This window comes from Siphateles boraxobius, unplaced genomic scaffold, assembly GCF_051911475.1.
Source record: "Siphateles boraxobius isolate OS27281-9 unplaced genomic scaffold, OSU_SipBor_1 26, whole genome shotgun sequence".
Taxonomy (NCBI): Eukaryota; Metazoa; Chordata; class Actinopteri; order Cypriniformes; family Leuciscidae; genus Siphateles; species Siphateles boraxobius.
This window is the reverse complement of record NW_027508876.1, coordinates 6,892,979-6,914,702: the sequence shown is the minus strand read 5'-3', so window position 1 is coordinate 6,914,702 and position 21,724 is coordinate 6,892,979. Positions and strand designations below refer to the sequence as shown.

Below are 21,724 nucleotides of genomic sequence, written 5' to 3'. Positions count from 1 at the left end.
TGAGAGCACAACCGGCTGGATGTACATGATCCCTTACATAATCTATTTATTAAGAATCAGTCTAGTTAATTTATAGAATGAAAACAATTTTTTCACCTATATTTATTTTATTTGTCTATAATAGTACAGGTATTTGTCATATTGTGTGTAATTTGCTTTTTTGCTTATTTTTAATAAATATGAAATTAAATTAAATATCTATATTGTAATTATAAAATTACAGTTAAAAAATATTAAATGACTCATTTAACCTGTTCAGAATTGTTAAATGTTAGCGTATGTTAACATGATTGATAGTAATGTAAATGTCACAAACATCTCTGTAAGGACATGCACACTGGCATGTAATTATTAAGAGGAGGGAATGGTCAAAAAGCAGGGCAGGAACATGATGGTCAAGTAAGTTTTAAGTTTTTTTTTAATTAATTTATAAAACAATGAATTGTAAGTTCTGTCATATTTTTAAATTACATTTACTGTTTTAGTTTTTTTTCCCTGTGGTATCTATTCAGAATCGGTATTGAGGTATTTTAGTCTGGTATCGTATCGAAGTCATAATTTTGGTATCGTTCCAACAGTAGTATAGGCTTATGTTGAACTTTATTCTTGTTCAAACAGCCGCTGTATTAAGCAGTAAAAGTATTAAATGAAAATGTCTCATAAACATGTGTATTTAGCAAATATTGCATTTATTTCACTTCAGCTGTGGTAAAGTATGCAAACGCAGCGTGAGCGTCACTATGGGAAAGTGTCCGACTTCACGTCTCCGTTTTCATCTCCCATCCGCCTGCAAGTGGCAATTCTCGCCGATCGGTTACATCCAGCCGATGTCGAACACACCTATTGACTCATTGAGTCATTAAATCATTCGTTCAACTTATTCATACGAAATAACGAATTCATTCAGCAACAAAACAGCTGTTACTCAGAGATGCAAAACAGTTCTGTGGCTTTGTTTGGAACCATTTTTGTGGGTGAAATAGAGAAAAACAGGCAATACAGTGTCTAAAATAGAAGTCCCTTAATATTAACTTCTTTATTGAACTGTTGTATAAAATCAATATCAAATTTGTAACTGTGCTGATATTCGGGGGGAAACCGGCACTCTTCATGTGATACTGCTTAACTATATCATATGATATAAATTAGGGCTGTAGTACTCGAGTCCGGTCTTGGACTCGAGTTCGGACTTGGACTCGAGTAGTCCTGGTCTTGGACTTGTCTTGGACTCGACAAAAGTGGTCTTGACTACAGCCCTAATATAAATATAAAAGACGAAAACTCATACAGGGGCATCTTTTGCCCAAATATCTTAAATTTGGAGGCATTCTAACTGCATTTTAATAGACTATATCAGGCAGTGAAAGCATGCAGTCTTAATGCGCACACCCAGTAGTATAACATACTAGGCTCTCTCATAGTGTATGCATGGACTCTCTAGGTGTGTTTTTGTTTGGTTTTTGCAGTGAGGGACATAATATTTTAATGTCACTTTGAAACTAATTCCTAAGGTTTCGGCCGGACTGCCATAATTCCTTTTGGATGCAGCAGTGGTGGCTGAAACATTCCACAAGAATCCATCCAAATCCATTCATAACTATGTTTAGAAACCATAAATTGACAAACTACAACAAATCCATTTCATAATTATTCAGAGAAATAGGATTTCAGTGACAACTATTTGTAGTGCAACATCTTACACAAATTCGGCTGTTAACATACAAATTAATGCATGAATGACAGTTAAAACTTGTGTTCTGAACATTGCCAAAGGTATTCTGGTGGTGGCCTGGAAAGTGAGTAATGCACTGATAAAACCTAAAAGCTACTGTTTTACTATGTGCTTTAGATTAGGCAAATGAGTTCCAGAAGGGGAAAGAAGGGTGGGCCACACTGTGTGTGATGCCACTCTGATGCCAGCACCCAATCATAGGACTGGAATGGAGAAGGGCCAAATTGCAATCTCCTCCTCATCAGAAAGGGATACATTTACTTTTTAAACAGACACTATTTGTTCGATTCTCGGGCCATTAAGTGAGACATTGACAGATACAAAGTTCTGAATCTCCTGCTTGAGTGGTGGGAGGCAATAGCAGATACAATGTTCTGAGTCTCCAGTCTGTCAAGAGAGACTTAACAGATACAACCAAGTTCTGTGTCTCTGGACTGTGAAGGAAGAGACAGCAACAGATTCCATGCTACAATTGTACAGCTTGTGAGATAACAAGAGACACGACCATATTCTGAGGCTGTGGGGAAAGAGACACAACGTCCAGAATCTTCATCCAGCGAGACAATAACAAATACAGCATGTCTCCAGTCTGCATGCCAGAGAGACCAAAGCGGATTGACAAACCTTCACTGCAAGGTACTTTTGTTCCAGATGGTTAGGGAACTTCTGCACAATACTTCAGGGCCACATCTGTGTGTTCCAGATTTTAGAACCCTTTTACTACTCCGGGAGATCCACATCCCATTATTCAAGGTTGTTCAAATGGATTCCGGCTTCTTTCCGCACAACCGGTGGAAGTCACCACCACCGGACTGCATGGAATGTAAATATCACTTAACCAAATCTCTTTCCAGAGACCCTGGAACTGTTGTATATTATCAGTATATGGTTTTCTAAATTACATTACATGTTATATAGCTGATGCCAGTTAATAGCAAATAATCTTTCATTTATTTGTTTGATTCATAATAAGGTTATTAACCTCATTAGTTTCAGTGAAACAACAGTTTATATTTCCATAAGATAATGTAGCTCTGCCACAGTAACATTCAATTTAATCACTTACATTTTATGCATCTTATGCACTTTATTTTATTGCTCATGGTATGCATTTAGTAGTTGTGTTAGCTACTCATTTATCTTTTTGTTAATAACATCTGTTTTACTAGACTTTTCCAGTCTTTTAGACTTACTGTGGTGAGACTCATTAGCAGTTGCCCCATAATTAAAGGGGTGGTAAAACACGATTTCACTTTTCTAACTTTAGCTAGTGTGCAATGTTGCTGTTTGAGCATGAACAACATCTGCAAAGTTACAGCGCTCAAAGTTCAAAGCAAAGGGAGATATTTGCTTTTAAAAAATTCAATTTCTAAGGACTACAGCAAACAGCTGGTTTTGGACTACACGACATTCCATGGGATCTGCTGACGTCAGCATATTCCATTATTTACATAAACCCCTCCGAGGAGAATAATTAATAAGCGGGGCGAGGCCATTTTATATTGCTGTTTTGGAGATGAGTTGTCGCAATGCCGTCGAAACGCTGCTGTTATTTTTATCCCGGTTGCAGGTCTACTTTGTTCAGCCTTCCTAGGGACAAGGGAGTTAGGGATCAATGGTTCAAATTTATTTTTAACTCGGTCCATCATAATTTTGACCCAAATCTCGCTCTCTGTGCTGCACATTTACGGAGAAAAGCTTTCACAATCTTCGTGAGCTCAATGCAGGATTCTCACATCGGCTTGTTCTGAAAGATGGAGCAGTTCCAACTTTAAAAACAGAAGCTGTTGTTTACGGGTCACAACCTGTAAGTATGATTTATTTTTCGTTATGTGTTTTCCTGTAATAGTTCGTATTGTTAATTGTATGTTGTAGCAAGGAAACGAATGACAACGCTGTTTGGCTCTGCTGGTTTGTTAAATGCTCATTCATACTTAAAAGTAATGAGAGAACAACAAAAAACAAACTTTTCTGAAACATTGTTTAACAGCCGTTCTTGAACAGGTTCTGCTCGATCATCTTCACTAACGTTTCATTGTTTATAAGGCCGGTGACACATTGGCTGCGTGGAGTAAGCGTCTCAGCTGCATGGCGTGTCCGTTTTTATTTCGGCTCCCATGTTAACAGGTTTTATTTTTCACGCGACACGCAAGCGTGTTGGAAGCGTTTCCAGGCAAAATAGTATAGGAAAAAATGTTATATGTTATTATGTACACAAATACATTTTAATAAATTACATTTTGACGGTTGAAAGTCTAGGTTTTGACAAATTCAGATATAAATATAATTTAAAAATAAATATTGATCAATTTTCAAATATTATACCGGTCAATACAGAACGAAATATTCTGTAGTCTATTTTGCTGTCAATACTGCTGACAGTGTCTTTATCAGTAGGCTTTATATTTATGCTTAACATGAAGTAGGCTATAGGGCTTCCACAACTCTCTCCCATATGTCGAACAACGGTGATCCGTGTCAGCAGCGCCGCGTCAGACACGTTTCTGGTGTGCAAAGACACAGAAAACGCGACGCAGCCGCCACGCAGCTGACACGCAAGAGAAACGCCACGCTCACAGCCAGTGTGTCACCGGCCTAATACACCAAAGCACAAAGTAGGCTATCGGTTAAGGTACGGGGCGTGAAGTTTCCGGAGAACGTGCACTAGACGGTTAGCAAATCACAACACACTGGGCCAGCTAACCAATCTGAGCCCATTGCGTAGTTTTGAGGGAATGGCTTCATAGAATCAGGAAACCATCAGACCATTTTTACAAGGAGGGGCAGAGCAGTGTAGAATAAAGGTCAAATATATGAAAAATAATGCAATTTTTAAAAAACGAAGCATGAACACATGTTACAGTGCACTCCACAAACACAATCAAGCCTTCGAAAAAATGTGTTTTACCAACCCTTTAAAGGAGGATAGAGTCATAGGACACTTTTTCACTCACCTTTTGGAACCTCTATGTCTAAGAACCTCTACAACACTGTGCCTCATCTTTTCTGCTTAAATGCATAATGAAAATCTACAATAAGTAAACTTCCTGATTTAATGTAGGCATGGTCTGTACAATAACAGTTTGATTTGCATCCACCTTGAGTGGTATGTGGGTGAGGGGGTGGCTCTTAAAATTAAGTCGAAAGTTGATTGGCAGCCCCCATGTGTGAACTGACCAATGTCATTTTTTAACTCAATTGACAAATAGATAAAGAGTAGCATTTGGCAAAATGACAAAGTAAGCAATTGGCAAAAGGACAAAAAAAAAATCAATTAAGATTTACCCCATGTTAAAACATGGCTTCGAATGGCTTAAACTATTTGGGTGGATGATTTTATAGTTATCCTCCTTTAAATAACTATATTACCTGTTCTAGTTGCTTTTGAACCACACTTTGCTGTTCAGTCACATGTTTCAGCTGTTCTGCATCCTCCTCTGGGAACTCCCGTCCAGATTTTTTTGCAGTGCGCTGTTTTGCAGAGAGAGCCTTTTTAGATTTCCTATGGGCCCCAATCTGGTCCTCTAAAAACTTCTGCTGCATTTGAAGAAGCTGTTGAGTTTCCTGAAGCCACTCCTCATATTGTTTTCTCTGAGAATCATCTGAAAAATAAAAATACATATAGGATTTAAGGGATGTCCAGCCTCAATTGATTTACTTTTACAGTGATTACAATGATAAAATAACACTTACTAATCAACTCCTTGGTAACTACTGACAAGAGAGAGAGAGAAAAAAACAACTTACTGACAAACCCTGGTCCAAAGTTAGGGGGATTGGGTCTTGCAATCTGTGGTGGCAACTTTCCATCCTAAAAGGAAATCATTGTATATGCCATTAGAATAGGTTTAATGCCGGTAAGAAGAGGAAATAAGACTAAAACCCGTGGACATACCAAAAAATGTTGTGAAAAACCGGCTGTATCTGGGGCATGTGATCCTGGAATCTGTTGCACTCTGCCACAAAGGAAAGTACGGAGAGTATTCAACACAAGGAAATGTATCACTGACCATTAAAAATAAACCACTAAAAACTGCATGTGGTCATTTTTAGTTACAAGTAAATAATTAGGCCAATCAAGTTTTTTGTAATACTGTAGTAATTGCTTAGAGGCGGCAAAGTATATGGTAAAGTGTTTACCTGTTCATAACTATGGGTGTCATACCCATACTGTTCTGTACCATCACTTTGTTGATCCCCTTTAGAGCTACCATCTTTGCCTTCATGATTGGATCACTAATTGCATCAAATTCTACAAAGTAATATAAATCAACACATAAATTACAGGATCGTGATTTGTTTATCACAATTATATTCACATTTCAAGTATTCGAGTTACTGGAGTAAAAAGTATAATTATACAAATAAGCCTACATTCTAAATATTTAACATTCAAGATAAGCTTATATTCAACAACTGTACAATAACTTCACATATAGGACTGCAAGATAAGAGCGGCTGACAGTATAGAATCAAGACCACATTAAACCACATTATTAACAATGTACAGGTACAACAGCCTCAATTAGTCTATCAATTGGTTAGGGGTGGGCGATATCTCGATATTTAAAATATATCGAGATATTTTTTAAACACGATATGGATTTTGACATATCGTATATATCGATATATTGTTTATATTTAATTCTGATTTCGCCGCTTTGTCTTCTCTGCGCTGTGCTCGCCCCCGCCTCCTTGCTTTTGTTCCCCCTCCCCTCGCGTGTTGTCTCATTCAACATGGCGGCGCCCGCAACTAGCCCGGAGGCTACAGAACTCGTCTAAAAAGATCGTCTTAAATGCTGTCTTACATGCACTTCTTGAGGCACACACGCACACTAGCAAACACAGGCAAGGTCTCTCGCTCTCTGTCCCTCTCTGGCGTGCGCGCGCTACACGGTGCTCTCTCCCTATCTGCCGTGCGCACGCTACACGGTTTGAACCATGGTTTGAACATTCACACAGCCTTTCGAAAACGATACATTTCCCGGCACATGTAATTAAAAAGGATGACAATCCCGGTAAAACGGGACAGGTGGCAATTATTTTTGTATACAGCAATTAATTTGTATACAATTATTATTTTTGTATACAGGGATTTTTTTTTTAAATGTCGCAGAAGCACTTTGGACTACATGAACTGCCTACCTCTTTGCACTCCAATAAAAAAAAAGACTGTGGTATTTGGCATATTTGTTTTTGCATTAGTTTTTGTTGGGTTATTTTTCCTGTAAAGATATCGAGATATATATCGTATATCGAGATATAGCAAAATATATCGAGATATATTTTTTGCTCCATATCGCCCAGCCCTACAATTGGTCTAAGTGGAGCATAGGCTTACCAATGTTAGGGAAAAAAGGATCATTTGACCGTTGCCGAATCATGGCCTGCATCTGCCTTTGCTGTTGTTGCTCCTGCCTCTCTTGATCCAGCAGATCTTGAAGAAGAAGGGGCTGCTCATCTAACAGTAGAGGTCTGTTCTGTTGAGTTTGTTGCACCTGAGACCCCTGTTGCCCTGTGGCCCCTAGATTGAACATGCCCTGTTGAGTTTGTAGGTTTAAGGAATGGGGAACAGACTGCTGACCACTAACTATAGGCAGGTTCAGATCCACTTGCTGTCCTTGTGAAGCTTCAAACCCTTGAATTGGTACCTGCTGGTTCCCAGACTGCATCAAATTTTGGTTACCTAATATTGGCCCTTGGGTTAGGGGTGGATCTACTCTGTGCCCCATTGTTACTCCAGGGTTTATCCCGTGATCTTCGGGTTGTCCTCGCAGCATCACCATACTCATGTTTGAGCCAAGATTTGTCTGGGCATCAGGGTCACCCGAGATGGGAGAAATTATGGATTCACTCCTAGTTTCACCTTGCTTTTCCTTGATCAACAGGCCTGACAACACAGGAGCAGACCCAGGATGTACATCTGCACAAGACTCCTCAAAAAGAACAGAGACATCGTCTTGACCACTTTTACTACTCATGGGCTGATGGTCATCCACTGAGGTTCCAAAACCTTGGCTCTCAGTTTTGATAGTTCTTTCAGACTGAGAATCCAGAAACTCTTTTGACAGACTTTTTTCTAGTTTGACATTACTAGGACCTTGTATGGCCTCTGATTTAGGTTGTGCTGAGGATATACCTTCACATCTGGAATTTCTTTTTTCAGACAAGGCCTTCTGAAGATCAGAGGTATCCCCATGGTCATCTTCTATGTGATCACTCAGATCAAGTTCTTCATTAAACATGTCCTTTTTGTCCCCAAGGTTCTCAGGATCTGCATAAGCAATAAGATCAAACTTTCCAGATTCCAGAAGATCATCAAGATGAAGGTCATTTGTTTCCAGGTCTAAATCTTTGCCATCATCTGCATCAAGGTTCAGGTTGTCCAGATCCTCATCGACCAAGTCTTTGACCTCCACATCATCAAGGTCCTTCACAGCAGAATCATCCGTTTCTAGTTTCTCAACACCATCACTACATGGCAATGGGATTTCCTCTGTTGGTCCAGATGTTGTGATATGGAGTAGTGCAGATTCCCTGGGAGTAACTGAATCCCTACTGACCAAATGGCGAAGTGGTACTGCCAGTGTAGTCTGTTGTGGAACTGCATTTGTATGGTGATGTAGATTATTCATATTAGCAGAAGTCTGCATGTGACTGACTGATCCTTGACGTGAAAGGCCCAAAATCGGATCCATTATTCTGGGACCTTGATTTCCTGTAAAGGCCATATTATGGCCTCCCATGAAGCCATGAGGAGGTCTCTGAGGATGATTAGGATGATCCAAAGCATTAGGTGGCCCAAACAGTAGTCTGACTCTGTTCTCTGGAGCCCTGTGACAAAGTTCAATAAATGGTTGACCCATTATATTATGTTGTTGCATTGAAAGGCCACGTGGTGGAAAATGCTGGGGAAGGCCCATCTGATGATTACTGCCTATTTGCCTAGCAATGTCAACAGAAAGAGGTCGTCTCATATGTGGTGGGATGTTGTCAACCATGGGTCCACCTTGTAACTGGTGAGGGGGCCTGATGAACTGTTCTTGGTTTGGAGCTCCAGGAGGAAATCCAAATCTGGAAGGAATTAGGTTTCAAGATAACTTGAACATTAAATTAATTAGTAGTTTGACAGCACAACTGATAGAAAAACAACACTTACCTTTGTCCTTGCAGTCTTATGCCCATGTTGTTCAGGCCTCTGGGTAATGGTGGCCGGGAGCACTGGGGTTCATCAGACATGGACCCATGTTGATCGGCAAGGAACGTTCCAGGAAATCTTTGTCCTGCATTAATTGGTGATGATCTCATAGTACCTGGATATGGAGGTGGGGGTCTACCAAAAATATCCTTCTGAGGTCCAGAATCGTCCTGTGACCAATGCCTTGGAGTCCCAGGTGCAGCAGTAACAGTTGCCTCCTGGAGTCCTTTTTCTAGTCTGATTGCACTTTTCTGCTGCTGCTGTTTGAGAATTAACTGCCGTAGTCTTTGGCGCTAAAAAGAGAAATAAAAGTATACAATCAATATTACATCATTAAAAAACAGAAAAAGGGATAGGGTAATATTCTCTAATGGAAAACATACTTAATATGTTTTCAGACCTGTTTAATTTTCTCTTCAGTCTCTCCAAGTGGTGGTTGCATTGTGTTCTGTGAATCTGATGGGTTGCCTGTGTTTACGGAAACATCATGTGACAATCTTTCCCCTGTTTGTGAACATTGGGTTAGTGAAGCTTGTTCAAAAGGATCATGAATAGGTGTCTGGTTAGGATTTGTCTGTTGTAGGGAGAGACTTTCATCTGAAATCACAGGATGTTTGGGGGTCTGAGAATCAAGGGCACAGGGACGAGCAAATGGGTCCTGCATCCTACTTTGTGCTTGATGGCCAAGTGGATCTGTTTGATGGGTCACAAAGTTTAATCTAGGATTTGGTCTGGAGAAGGCTTCTGGGCCAGCTCCTGGACGTGGGGTACCAGGAGGTTGAGAATATGGGTCAGGGAGAACTGGCCTTGGTGTTCCTGGTGATTGATCATAAGTTTCATTTTTGACTGGCCTAGGAGTTCCAGGAGGCTGTAAGAAAGGATCTGAGGATCTCTGACTACCTGGTGATTTAGGGTATCTCTCTCCCGGAAAAGGCCTAGGAGTACCTGGCGTCTGAGCATATGGATCAATAGCATGAGACGGAGATTGTCTGCGACTATGAGATTGTGACTGAGAAAACGGATCAATTGTTACAGTTCTAGGTGTGGATGGTAGCAATGGATATTGATCAGAGTGTGGTCTTGGGGTACCTGGCATCTGGGCATATGGATCATGAGGTCTTGGAGTACCAGGAGGCTGAGCGTATGGATCAGATATTTGTTGAGGGTAGTCTGGTCTAGGTGTAGATGGTGCCTGTGAATATGGATCTCGTTGAGGGTGTCTGCTCATGGGCAATGGTTGGGCAAAAGGACCTCCTTGTCCTTGATGAATCATTCTGCCCTCATTACTGAAACCATCTCCCATTGATGGATGGGGTGTTAGAGGCTGATGTGAATAAGGGTCAGAGTGTTGAATTTGAGAGAAAGCGTCAGATGACCCCCTTCTCATGCCTTGCTGCCCTGCGCTGAATGGATCTTGCTGAAACTCGGAAGGAGGCATGGGTGTTTTGAACACTGGCACAGATCCAGACTCATTACTCCCTGGAATAGGTGTTAACAGTGGCCTAGAGTAGGGGTCAGAGAGAACCATGCGGCTATGGGTCATGCGCTGGTACACTTCCGATCTTTGGCCTGGCCTGGAAAAATTGTCTCCAGGTATGACATTACTAATGAAGTTTCGTCCTTGCTGCTCAGATAATGGTCCTGGTCTGGGTGGACACATAGGTTTCACAAACGGGTCTGATGGTCGAGGTGTGTCTGGAGGCTTTGAATATGGGTCTGTGCTGGTGGATTTTGGAGATCCAAAGGATTCATGAGCCGGTGAGGGCCTATTCCTTTCTTGAACATCAGACAAAGAACCTCTTCGAGGCGTGCTTGACCCAGATGGTGGTGGCCTGGGGGTTCCCACCATTTTACCATATGGATCCCATGGAGAAGAAGGACGGGATGCAGATGATTCTGGTGAAAACATTTGAGGAGACTGAGGCTGAGATGAGGGTCCCTGCATGTACTGAGTGTCCTGGGTAGGGGTCTTTGCTGTGGATGAAGGGGGTGGAGGTTGGGGACGTAGAAATACATCATCTGTTGATGTACCCGATGTTACAGTTTCAAGCATCTGGAAGCCATCTTTGGATGTCAATTCTTGCAAAGGAGAAGTGTTACCACTGCTGGTTTGAGTTGTCACTGGACTCTGACTACCAGACTCTGAGTTGTCTCCACTGAATTGCTGTTGTTGCTGCTGTTTCTGAAGTTGCTGCTGCTCATTTTTAACCTGTTCTAACTTTTGTGTGGCTTCAATTTTTGCCTGTTGCTTGCTCTTTTGTCTCATTTGCTGTCATGAAAACAAACAAAAAAAGTACAAAAAAAGAAAAGAGAAAAAGGGGACAAGTTAATTAAGCCAATGCACTTAAAAGACTACATTATTGATTATATATATATTTTTTATATATATTTTATATATATTTAACTGTGTATATATATATATATATATATATTTATATATATATATATATAGTTAGTGCTACCAACATTAACGCATGCATTTTTTTTACACAATTAACGCAGCATCCATTTTTTCTGTCATCCTTTGACTAGCGTTACATTATATGATCACGCTTTTATCCATGCAAATGCTTTTAAATCATTCAAGTGCGACAAGGCAAGAGTTCTCCTTCGCATTTGAACGAACAATAACACATATAATTATGCCTAAATGTCGTTTTATCGAGTATTCTCTAAGCAATTAAGCAGTCTTAAATGAGTTAAATAACGTCTTAAATGAACGTAAAGAGTGTGAGGCGTGTGTTATCCATGTCATGCGCAGCAGGTCTTAAAGTAACAGCTTTAATAAAGATTAGTGCTGTCAGTTAAATGCGTTATTAACGGCGTTAACGCGAACCCATTTTAATGCCGTCAATTTTTTTTATCGCGAGATTAACGCTCTTTATGGCCTAGCAAACTATGTCGTTTTTTTTCACATGCTGTTGCAACAACTAGTAACGTTAGAAAAACTACAACATCACAACGGATAGCTAGACCGGAAACAAAACAACAGGCACGCCGCACACACTTGTTTGGGCTTGCGCGGAACTAGATTTAATGGCCGAGTGCTCAGTGCGAGCGCGGGCGCGGGGGGTAATGCACTCACTCTGTGTGTGCGGGTACGGGAGAATAAAACAATTCGCGGGACTCCCGCAAACTAGAAATATCTATGAATAAAACATAAAAACGAATACATTTTTATTCATATGTTGCAGAAAAGCAACAAGAACAACTAAAACAAAATAGAAACGATTTACAGCCCAGAGTTTCTTTTTATAACATGTTTGCTGTGTTGTGTGATGTAGCCAATCACAGACATATGTGTTGATTTCTTGAACGCAATGACCAATCAGATGCATTTAAAATACTCCCCTCACCGCTCAAAACTAACCTTTTTTTCAGTGCTGAATTCTGTATGTTGACAAATCCTCTAATTATAACAAACAAAGTGTATATATAATGACAGATTCATAGTGCAGTCAGCTTCATTGATAATAACAGTGATGTGTGAGATTGCGATGTACTGATGTCAGCTTTTTAGGAATTTTTAAGGGAGCGCACTTTGCGCGCATTCAGTCATGCCAAACCATGCACGCAGTAGCCTGCTTGCTTTTATGTTATAACAGTGGTTTGTGTGTTAATGCTTTAATAACAAATAATTTATCAGGAGCATTTATGCTGATGTGTATGGTGGCGACACGTAGGCAAACGTATTTGGAGGTAGCCTACAAAAAAAAGTCTATTTGCGGGCGGGAGAAAGTAACATAGATAGTAGTTGAGAACGTCAGTTATAACAACCCCCGTATTAAAAAAATGGTCGGGTTTAAATCTGGCTCGGGTTCATAATTACAGTTAAAGTACTGATCACGGGCTCGGGTAGGGTCGGGCTTGATTTTTTGGGCCCGATCTAAGCTCTACAATGGATGACTTCAGACAGAAGCACATGGATACCACAGCTAAGAACAAACTTACTGCCGATCCACTTTTCCATGTTGATAAGAGCATTAAAATTAGAAAAAAATAATGGGACAAATAGAAATCAAGGGAAATTTAGAATAGATAAAAATGTGCGTTTAATCACGATTAATTACGAGTCAACTATGGCATTAATGCGATTAATCACGATTTAATATTTTAATCGTTTGACAGCACTAATAAAGATTAATCTAGATTTAATTTATAATTTATGCAGTGCAGACTGTTTGATAACTTTATTCCAACTACATATCCTACCTGTTAGACAGATAGGAAGGGCACAGGTAAATATGACATATATTCTGGTTTTATGTGAGGATTATTTTAAGTGCACTTAAATTAAATTTGTTATATTTTTTAAAGCCTAATACATGTAAAAATTGTATAGCTTTCAATTACACTGTAAAGTTGAATGGGTATAATGTTTAAAATGGGGAAAAAGAACATTTTCATCAGTAGCAGTATTAGTAATAGTGATACTGACCTTCATTCATAAAATTATGCCATTAAACGAGTCAAGTATTTAAAACATACTGTCTTTATGTTGTATCGACATTAATTTGGAATTTAACTGTGAAATTATTACATTATAAAATACAGTAGTCAACATTTGAAGTGGATCCAAAAAAGTTAATCAAAGTTTTCCTAAGACAATAATGGGTATTGTTCAAAATTAATGTACGTTTAACTTTGATGAAAGGTTTTGATCCACTTCAAATGTTGACTACTGTATATTAAAAACTTATACAAAAACAAGCGCTTTTAATCGTAATTAATCACTGAGGTAAAATGTGTGATTAATCGAATTATTATTATTATCGATTGACAGCACTATGTTTTTTTGTCTTCCTTTTTTCTTTCTAGTAAACACTTTATCAGACCATATTTGTTACTGAGTATTGGCAGATGTCTGCCAGAACTGTACCTCAACCTGGGATCCTAACAATGTTGAATGTAAATTCTAAAAAGATCTAAAAAAAATTATATGAAGACAACGGAAAATAATGCTACAATGACCACTGACATGCACATGCATAATAAAATATAAATATTATACTTACTTACATTTAACTTTTAAAGTAGCACTGACTAACACTGTTATGTCCACTTAAAATTTCTCACAAACTAAGATGCAAAGCTTTGTAATATGTCCAAACATACTGCGTTTCATTATGTGAAATGAGCAAAACTTTAGTATTTGCTGATCACATCAAATTGATTTCACATCCAATAATACAGGCCTAGACTCAACTTAATTCAAAATGGCTATTAAACAACATTCTGATTAAATTGTACCGATCAGCCCAAGGTGAAAGCATTTATCAGAGGTTGAGACACCCTGTTTTGCAAAACTTAAAATCTAGCATTTACAATGAAACATCCGTTGGAATGTCAATCACCTGTCTAAACTTCCACTCTTGTTCATGCTCAGATTCTTTGTGCTTGAGCGGATCCTTGAAGAGCAGCTCTGTGTCCATGGGAATGCTGGGATCAAAGGGATCAACTGGCTGCTGCTGCTGCTGCTGCTGTCTTTTAATTGTGTCATTAGACATCTGAACTTTGTTTATACGAAGGGCTGCTCGGTTGTCTCTTGCCTTTTGCTAGTGGGGTAGATCCAAGTGAAAAAGTCAAAACTTTTGATATACATGCAAAACTATATAACATTAGGATTTATGAGGCTCAATAAAAGAGCATCTTACCACATAAGGTGCCCTTTCCTGAGAACTAGCTTTCCTCCATAACTTTGCAATTTGCTTCACTCTAGTCGCCCAATCTGTGAAAAAAGTCAGATGGTTGGTCTCTAACTTGACTCCAATTCAAGCTTACAATTCTACTTGAGGTGTATAAGGACAATCCATTCACCTGGAAATTCATCTTGAAGGTTAGGGAAGTTCATATTGGTGTATAGAACAGGAGCCACAGTGGCCATTTCACCAAGGGTTTCCTCTTTCTCCCACTTTAACGTGCTCCTCTGAGCATTGGACATGGTGTCAGTCTCCACCTCTGGTGGAGGGACTGATCCAGGCACAGGACCAGGAGAAGCCCAGGGACCAATCACATCACCCCCTATTTGGCTGAATTTCTTCTCCCTGTAGTGACATAGCAAGCGATTAAGTGTCTTTTGCATAAGCCACTGAAACTATATAGATTTTTAAACAGAAATGCCAGTACCAATCTGTGTTACTCAAAATCTGAATTCACTCACGTCACATTTTCTGGAAAAGGCATGCGGTGGATGGAAGAGAATGTGCCAGACACTCCAGCTTCAGTAATCATGGGGTTCGGAATAATGTGTGTGTTTGGCCCCATCATGCCATTCATCATAGGCATGCGTGGGAACATTCCACCAGCATCTCCTGCAAATGAGACCATGGAGAAACATGCACTCACATAATGAGCTGTGTAGTTTACATGTGATACTCAAGCCCAGTACAACATTACATCTGTGTGGTTTACTTGACTGTTCATATGAGGAGATAGACAACTTGATACCTGGGTTCTGGAGGGACATTGCTGTGGCTGAGGCATTGGGGGCAGTGTTGGGTGGATGAGTAAGTTGAGGTGGCTGGTTGGCGCTTGGACTGAGCACTGCTGTGAATAAGTCTTCCACATCCTTACCCTCCAGTTCTAAACAGAATGAATAGAATGTATAACCATACATATTCATAACTGAAATACTTTTTTTATTTGGTTGATTTTACCAAAATAAGAGATTTGGCAAATAATACTTTGAATACTGTTAAAAGTTTAAATTGATGCATTGAATTTTCCATTGTCAGAGCATGACGCATCATGAATCATCAATGCATTTTTACATCTCCAGTTAACACTGCATGAATAAAAACTGGTGCAAGACATTTTACACACCTTTCTAAATAGGAGAGATTTTCAGAAAATGAGTGAATAACATTTAAAACATGTTTTTTTGCAGAATGTTGTCAAAATATTTCAGGAAGCAACAAACCTGGAATTTTGTAGAACTTACTCAGAATGGCCCCTGTAAACAAGGAAATATAATTACAAGTAGGCCAACAATACAAAACCCAACATCTAGTGAAATATAAAGATGACTCAATACATCACAGCATAAAAAGAGTTAAAGCCATAAAGATGTAACCAAATACCATTTTTCATGCCAAAATTACATTTTAGTTCACAAACAACAATTACAATTGACAAGGGAGAAAAGCTGCTAGGAAAAACACTTGCTGGCTAAGGAAGGAACAATTGAAGGGAGGAATTGCCAGATACCAATATCAATTTGATGAGAAAATCAATCTGTGATTAAAAAAAATGTTATGTAAATGTAACATGCTATGTTATCATGTAAATGTTACAAATGTAACATAAAAGCAAGGATAACATGTAATTAATCATGTGCATTGTGAGAAAAGCAGCACAAAAAATAGAAGAACTATTTTAAGAAAAAATGCAAGACTCTTACCATCAGAAACCATCTTGTCCAGCTCAGGACTTAGTATTACATCCAGAGGTTCCTCCTGTAGTGTCCTAGTACCCCGAGAAGAGCCAAGATGAGGGGAAGCTGACTGATCATCTGGTAGGGTGCCAATGTCCAAACCAGCTGGGAAGAAAGTTAAACAGCTAGTCTCAAACTTAGTTTCTTAGCTCTACTGAATACACAACTCACAACACAACTCAAAATCTGCCGAAAAACAGAGCTGTCATTCTGTAAGCGCCTAAATCAGAGTTGATACGCAACCTATTTGCTACTGTGTCTGAGTCTTTGCTAAGATAAGAAAGTAAAAAACAAACAAAGGAAACTCTGAGGACTGACATTTCATGTCATGGTAAAATGAGGAAAAGTTTTTCTCTCTCTCTCTCATCCTCTCAACTAACTAAATTTTCCAGAAAACAGTAACCTAATTAGTGTTGCCTGCCCAACTGTGTGAAAAAGTCCCTTAAAAATTAACGTTTTCATCATTGCATATAATTTCTCATTAGAATAGAGTAGTGATGGGGACGAGACCGCCTATGCCGAGTCCGAGTCAAGACCGAGTCTTTGAAGGGTCGAGTCCGAGTCGAGACCGAGTCCGTTGGTTTTCAAATACAGTCGAGTCCGAGTCAAGACCGAGTCTTTGAAGGGTCGAGTCCGAGTCGAGACCGAGTCTTTGAAGGGTCGAGTCCGAGTCGAGACCGAGTCCGTTGGTTTTCAAATACAGTCGAGTCCGAGTCAAGACCGAGTCTTTGAAGGGTCGAGTCCGAGTCAAGACCGAGTCTTTGAAGGGTCGAGTCCGAGTCGAGACCGAGTCCGTTGGTTTTCAAATACAGTCGAGTCCGAGTCAAGACCGAGTCTTTGAAGGGTCGAGTCCGAGTCGAGACCGAGTCTTTGAGGAAGCAAGTCCGAGTCGAGATTTTGTCTCGACATGTCAGTTTTGATATTCATGATTTAATATCACCCCAGTTAATAAGAACAGTTGGGCCTACAGACTAAGCTAGATTGGGAATTGTTTAGAGGAGCAGTCTTAACGTCTTAATATAAACTATGCTTTTACTATCATTAAAAAAATGGTAATCCCTACCACATGCATCATCTTCTGCCTATTTTTCTAAAATGCTTCAACAGTGCTGCTCTGTCATCAACATGTTAAGCCCACCCTGACTTTTTTAATCATAGTTAGGACATGCAGAGGAAATTAAAATTTTCAAATTTTAGATATTTTGACAATACACTCGAATTCAGTATATTTTAAAACGTTATTCCCCCATAACACACACAAACATTACATAAAGGGCCGGCGGGTCCACATAGGCGAACTAGGCAATTGCCTAGAGCGGCACTTTTGTGAGGGCGGCAAAATGTGTGCCAACCGGGAATGAACAATTCACAAAATAGGTTATTTATATGCTTTACTGAGCTGCCGCCGTCCCGCAACGACGGTGCGCCCCTGCTCTCACGAGTCATGACTAGGTGATGGAAAGTGCGGATAATTTTACTGACTCTCTTCAGTCATTCGATTCATTTCGTTTATTTCATTTCGTCACGAAGTGCGGCGATCGGAAGTTCGGAACCCGGGGGCCATTCTGCCCCTAGCTGTACATGTGAAAGCATGGGAAGCGCAGGGATATCAGAATGGGTGCTGAGCACAATAAGACAGGGCTATTCACTACAGTTCGCTCGCCGTCTCCCGCGCTTTCGAGCAGGGACCGCGACGAAAGTGAATACGGAAGTAGCACATCTACTCCGCGCAGAAATAGCGAAACTGTTGTGCAAAGTGCTAGAACCGGCTGTAATCGCTTCCCATGCTTTTACATGTACAGCTAGGGGCAGAATGGCCTCCGGGTTCCGATCGCCGCACTTCGTGGGCTCGGGAAACTGAACCGGAGGTATGGGCGCGGCACTCGGCACTGTGCTTGAATACAGCGACTCCCTGACAGCGGTGGCTGGCTGTTTCATATGTGACGTCCCGATTGCTTTGAATGGGGAACGTTTTGTGAACAGGGAACAGACTTAATGGAGTGGCAACAATCTCCATAGAACATTGACTGGCACAGAGAATCGAAATAGAGGATGCAATTAAGACCTTTGCTGCGATGAAGGCCCGCTGGGCGCGCTTCTGAAACGTAAGTTAAACTTTATTTGCTAGTCGTTATTTAAGATGCTGAACCTGCTGATGATATAATGTGGACATTTTGCGGACATTTCATGTGTGTGTTTTATGCGCATAAGACATTGGTGTAAATAGATTTGCCACAGTAATTTGAGGAGGTGAAATGTGATTATTTGGAAAAGTCCTGTCATGACTGCTTAAAGAAAAATGGCAGCAGGCATTTGCCTCCTGCATAAACTTTAATATTGTTGACATTTTGGGCACACGCGCGTTGCGCACTATTTGCGTTAGGCCTATGGCTTATTGGTCTGTGTGTGTTGTTGCTGGTTTTGCGTTATATGTATATGGCATATTGGTCTGTGTGTTTGTTGTTGCTGGTAAACGTTGCAAATAGAGGGGCGGCACAATTGTTTTTCGCCTAGTGCACTCGCCGGTCCTGATTACATAAACACAATTGCACTGTGTAATGCAGTTAGTGACGATACTGACTCTTTTACACCCCCTCCCCTCCCCATCCCACAAACACACACACCAAAATACACACACACATAGTGTATATTAGTGATGGGAACGAGACCGCCTATGCCGAGGCCGAGTCCGAGTCAAGACCGAGTCTTTGAGGGGTCGAGTGCGAGTCGAGACCGAGTCTTTGAAGGAACAAGTCCGAGACGAGTCTGAGAAAGCAGAAATCGGTCTCGAGACCAGACTCGAGTACTACATCACTAGAATAGAGCTTACTCAATGAAAAAGCAATTGCAATGATTAATCATAATAAATGTTGTCATCAACATCAAAGAGTCAGCCGTTGTGCTTTGGAAAGCTTGGCAGTATTGCTGTATTTAGACATATGTATTTAAACTTTAGGTTTCACTTAAAGGGTTAGTTCGCCCATTTAAGACATGAAGTTGTATGGAATCCTTACCAGCACTATAGTGCATACACACTGACCCACTCTGTGGTCACCTGGTCAGAGTTTTGGCCGCTGGAAGTTTTTCAAGAAAGTACTCCCGGTTAGTTTCCGTGGCCTCAAAACTGTGCGTTTTTACGTGAAAAATATTATTTTCGTTTCAGCTTGATTAATTTAACACACAAAAAACACGCCGGTCAAAATTCATACCTCAGTTTTAATCGGCACTATTTTCTTTCCATTTCTATCAATCCGCGCTGCTGTCAACGTCAACAGTGCGCACGTTCCGATCAGCTGTTGATAGCGCGACTCGCTGACAACATGTCTGACTATGAAACTTCTGATGATGAAACCAATTTTAGCACAATGTCAGACGGAACAGATGAGGATGAAAGTAATTTTAGCACAACGCCAAAGGGATACCTTTATGAACCGGGATACCGATGCCGAACTTCAACAGATGGAGATAGAACGGGAAGAGAGAGTGAACTAAATCAAATAGTTTTCTCAGCAAATTGTACCTATATCCCTATATACTGTTTTTATATTAGACATCTTTTCACATGTTTTCCACTGGAGTCTAAACATCAGCTTGTTTACCGTACAGTTTAGACATGGGATCATAAAGTTAGTAAATAGAGCTTACCCGTGGTAGGCTACTGGTACAGCAAAACTCTTTAAAATCAGTTTTTTTTCTTTTTCCTCCTTGGTTGGGGATGTAATCGTCTTCGCTGAAGTGAGCACTGCACACACGATAATCCTTGATTCTGTATATTTTAGCTCCCGCAGAGTAGCCGATGGCAACCAGCCAAGCTGTCTCGTAGCTATATCCGAAACAGGAAAACGATGGAATCTGAACGGTGATTCCGGCACATTCTTGTGGTCACTGCCTGGAAATGTACAAGTTCGCACCATCGTTCATTTTCTACTTTTTACGTCGTTTCGTAATCGATTGTATAAACACTATGGAACAGCTGATCGGAACGTGCGCACTGTTGACGCTGACAGCAGCGCAGATTGATAGAAATGGAAAGAAAATAGTGCTGATTAAAACTGAGGTATGAATTTTGACCGGCGTGTTTTTTGTGTGTTAAATTAATCAAGCTTTGAAGCGCAAATAATTTTTTCACGTAAAAAAGCAGTTTTGAGGCCCCGGAAACTAACCGGGAGTAGGCTACTTTCTTGAAAAACTTCCAGTGGCCAGAACTCTGACCAAGGAGGTGACTACAGAGTGGGTCAGTGTGTATGCACTATAGTGCTGGTAAGGATTCCATACAACTTCATGTCTTAAATGGTCGAACTAACCCTTTAAAGTTCTTGTTCCAGGTTCAAAACAATTTAAGCTTCATCAACAGAATTTGTGGCATCAGTTATGTTTACACTACATTAATGCACTTACAATTTAAGTCTACAGGGGCAAAGTTACAGGGTTTAAAGGCTGAGATGTACAGCTTGTATTTTTGTTTAATCACTTGTATAAATTCTTCCATGCAAAAATATGTTATGCGAAAGTTGTCTAAATCTTGCTGTTAGCAATGGGACAACTGTGCTAGGCAAATGGGTGGATTTTGCTCAAACAGTAGTTTGAAGATAGTTGCGTCACGTCACCTACTGGAATCCCTGCGAGTATCAAAAGCTACTGCATTTATATGGGTTGCATCAGGGCCATAACCACCACAGATATAGAGGGAGACAAGTCCCTCCCCCCAATATTTGATATTCTTAATGCTGTTCTGCTTTTCTCCATTACACACCGCTCTGTTTGTTGTTAGGATGACAAAAAGTTTTAAATGTTAAATTTTTAGGTGGTTCTGCCTCAGCGGTCTAACAGTGTTCTTATTTCTTTTTCTTTATTTCCTTAAATCCATTTTAATCATTTAATTCCTTTAAATAAACCAATAAGACCAATAACAATCACACTAAATAAAATACAAAATAAAAAAAAGATTCTACAGATTTTAATATTTTGGAATCTACTTAATGCATTTTAGTTATTTCAGTTCAAATATGTTAAGTTGTGATAAAATGAAGATAAATTAATTTTGTGGAACCACGTAATATATTTTCAGTGAATAATGTTTAATTCACACAGCTATAATTATGAAATAGTCCAGTTTTAACGTTTATTCTGATGCTATAATAAAATACATTTTTGAAGTTGAAGGATAAGTTGAAATTCAGCATGGAGTTAATAGAGCTTAAGTTGTGTTGCACACGAAAAATTCCTCTAAAAAGCACCTTGGTATTTACTACCAAGCAGGTACGCAAAGCCTTATATATTTACATATATATTGCACACAGAGGTTACGCTACGAATAATAATTGTGTCACTTTGACAAATTGGGTTGTAAATTTTCTGTCAT

At 39.9% G+C, this 21,724-nt stretch overlaps 1 protein-coding gene across 4 annotated transcripts in view; it reads right to left on the bottom strand.

Moving 5' to 3' along the window:
- The window catches only part of kmt2ca (lysine (K)-specific methyltransferase 2Ca), a 164,280-nt gene that overhangs the window by 21,708 nt on the left and 120,848 nt on the right, over positions 1 to 21,724 (bottom strand). For all 4 annotated transcript variants that reach the window (XM_077244240.1, XM_077244241.1, XM_077244243.1 and 1 more), the window contains 14 exons: positions 16,330 to 16,467; positions 15,850 to 15,882; positions 15,378 to 15,512; positions 15,091 to 15,241; positions 14,748 to 14,974; positions 14,585 to 14,658; positions 14,285 to 14,485; positions 9,331 to 11,199; positions 8,892 to 9,223; positions 7,074 to 8,806; positions 5,873 to 5,984; positions 5,628 to 5,688; positions 5,480 to 5,543; positions 5,102 to 5,334 (listed from right to left, as the gene is read on the bottom strand). In XM_077244240.1, the coding sequence (XP_077100355.1) occupies positions 5,102 to 5,334; positions 5,480 to 5,543; positions 5,628 to 5,688; positions 5,873 to 5,984; positions 7,074 to 8,806; positions 8,892 to 9,223; positions 9,331 to 11,199; positions 14,285 to 14,485; positions 14,585 to 14,658; positions 14,748 to 14,974; positions 15,091 to 15,241; positions 15,378 to 15,512; positions 15,850 to 15,882; positions 16,330 to 16,467 (5,363 nt within the window). The remainder of the gene's footprint in view (positions 1 to 5,101; positions 5,335 to 5,479; positions 5,544 to 5,627; positions 5,689 to 5,872; positions 5,985 to 7,073; positions 8,807 to 8,891; positions 9,224 to 9,330; positions 11,200 to 14,284; positions 14,486 to 14,584; positions 14,659 to 14,747; positions 14,975 to 15,090; positions 15,242 to 15,377; positions 15,513 to 15,849; positions 15,883 to 16,329; positions 16,468 to 21,724) is intronic.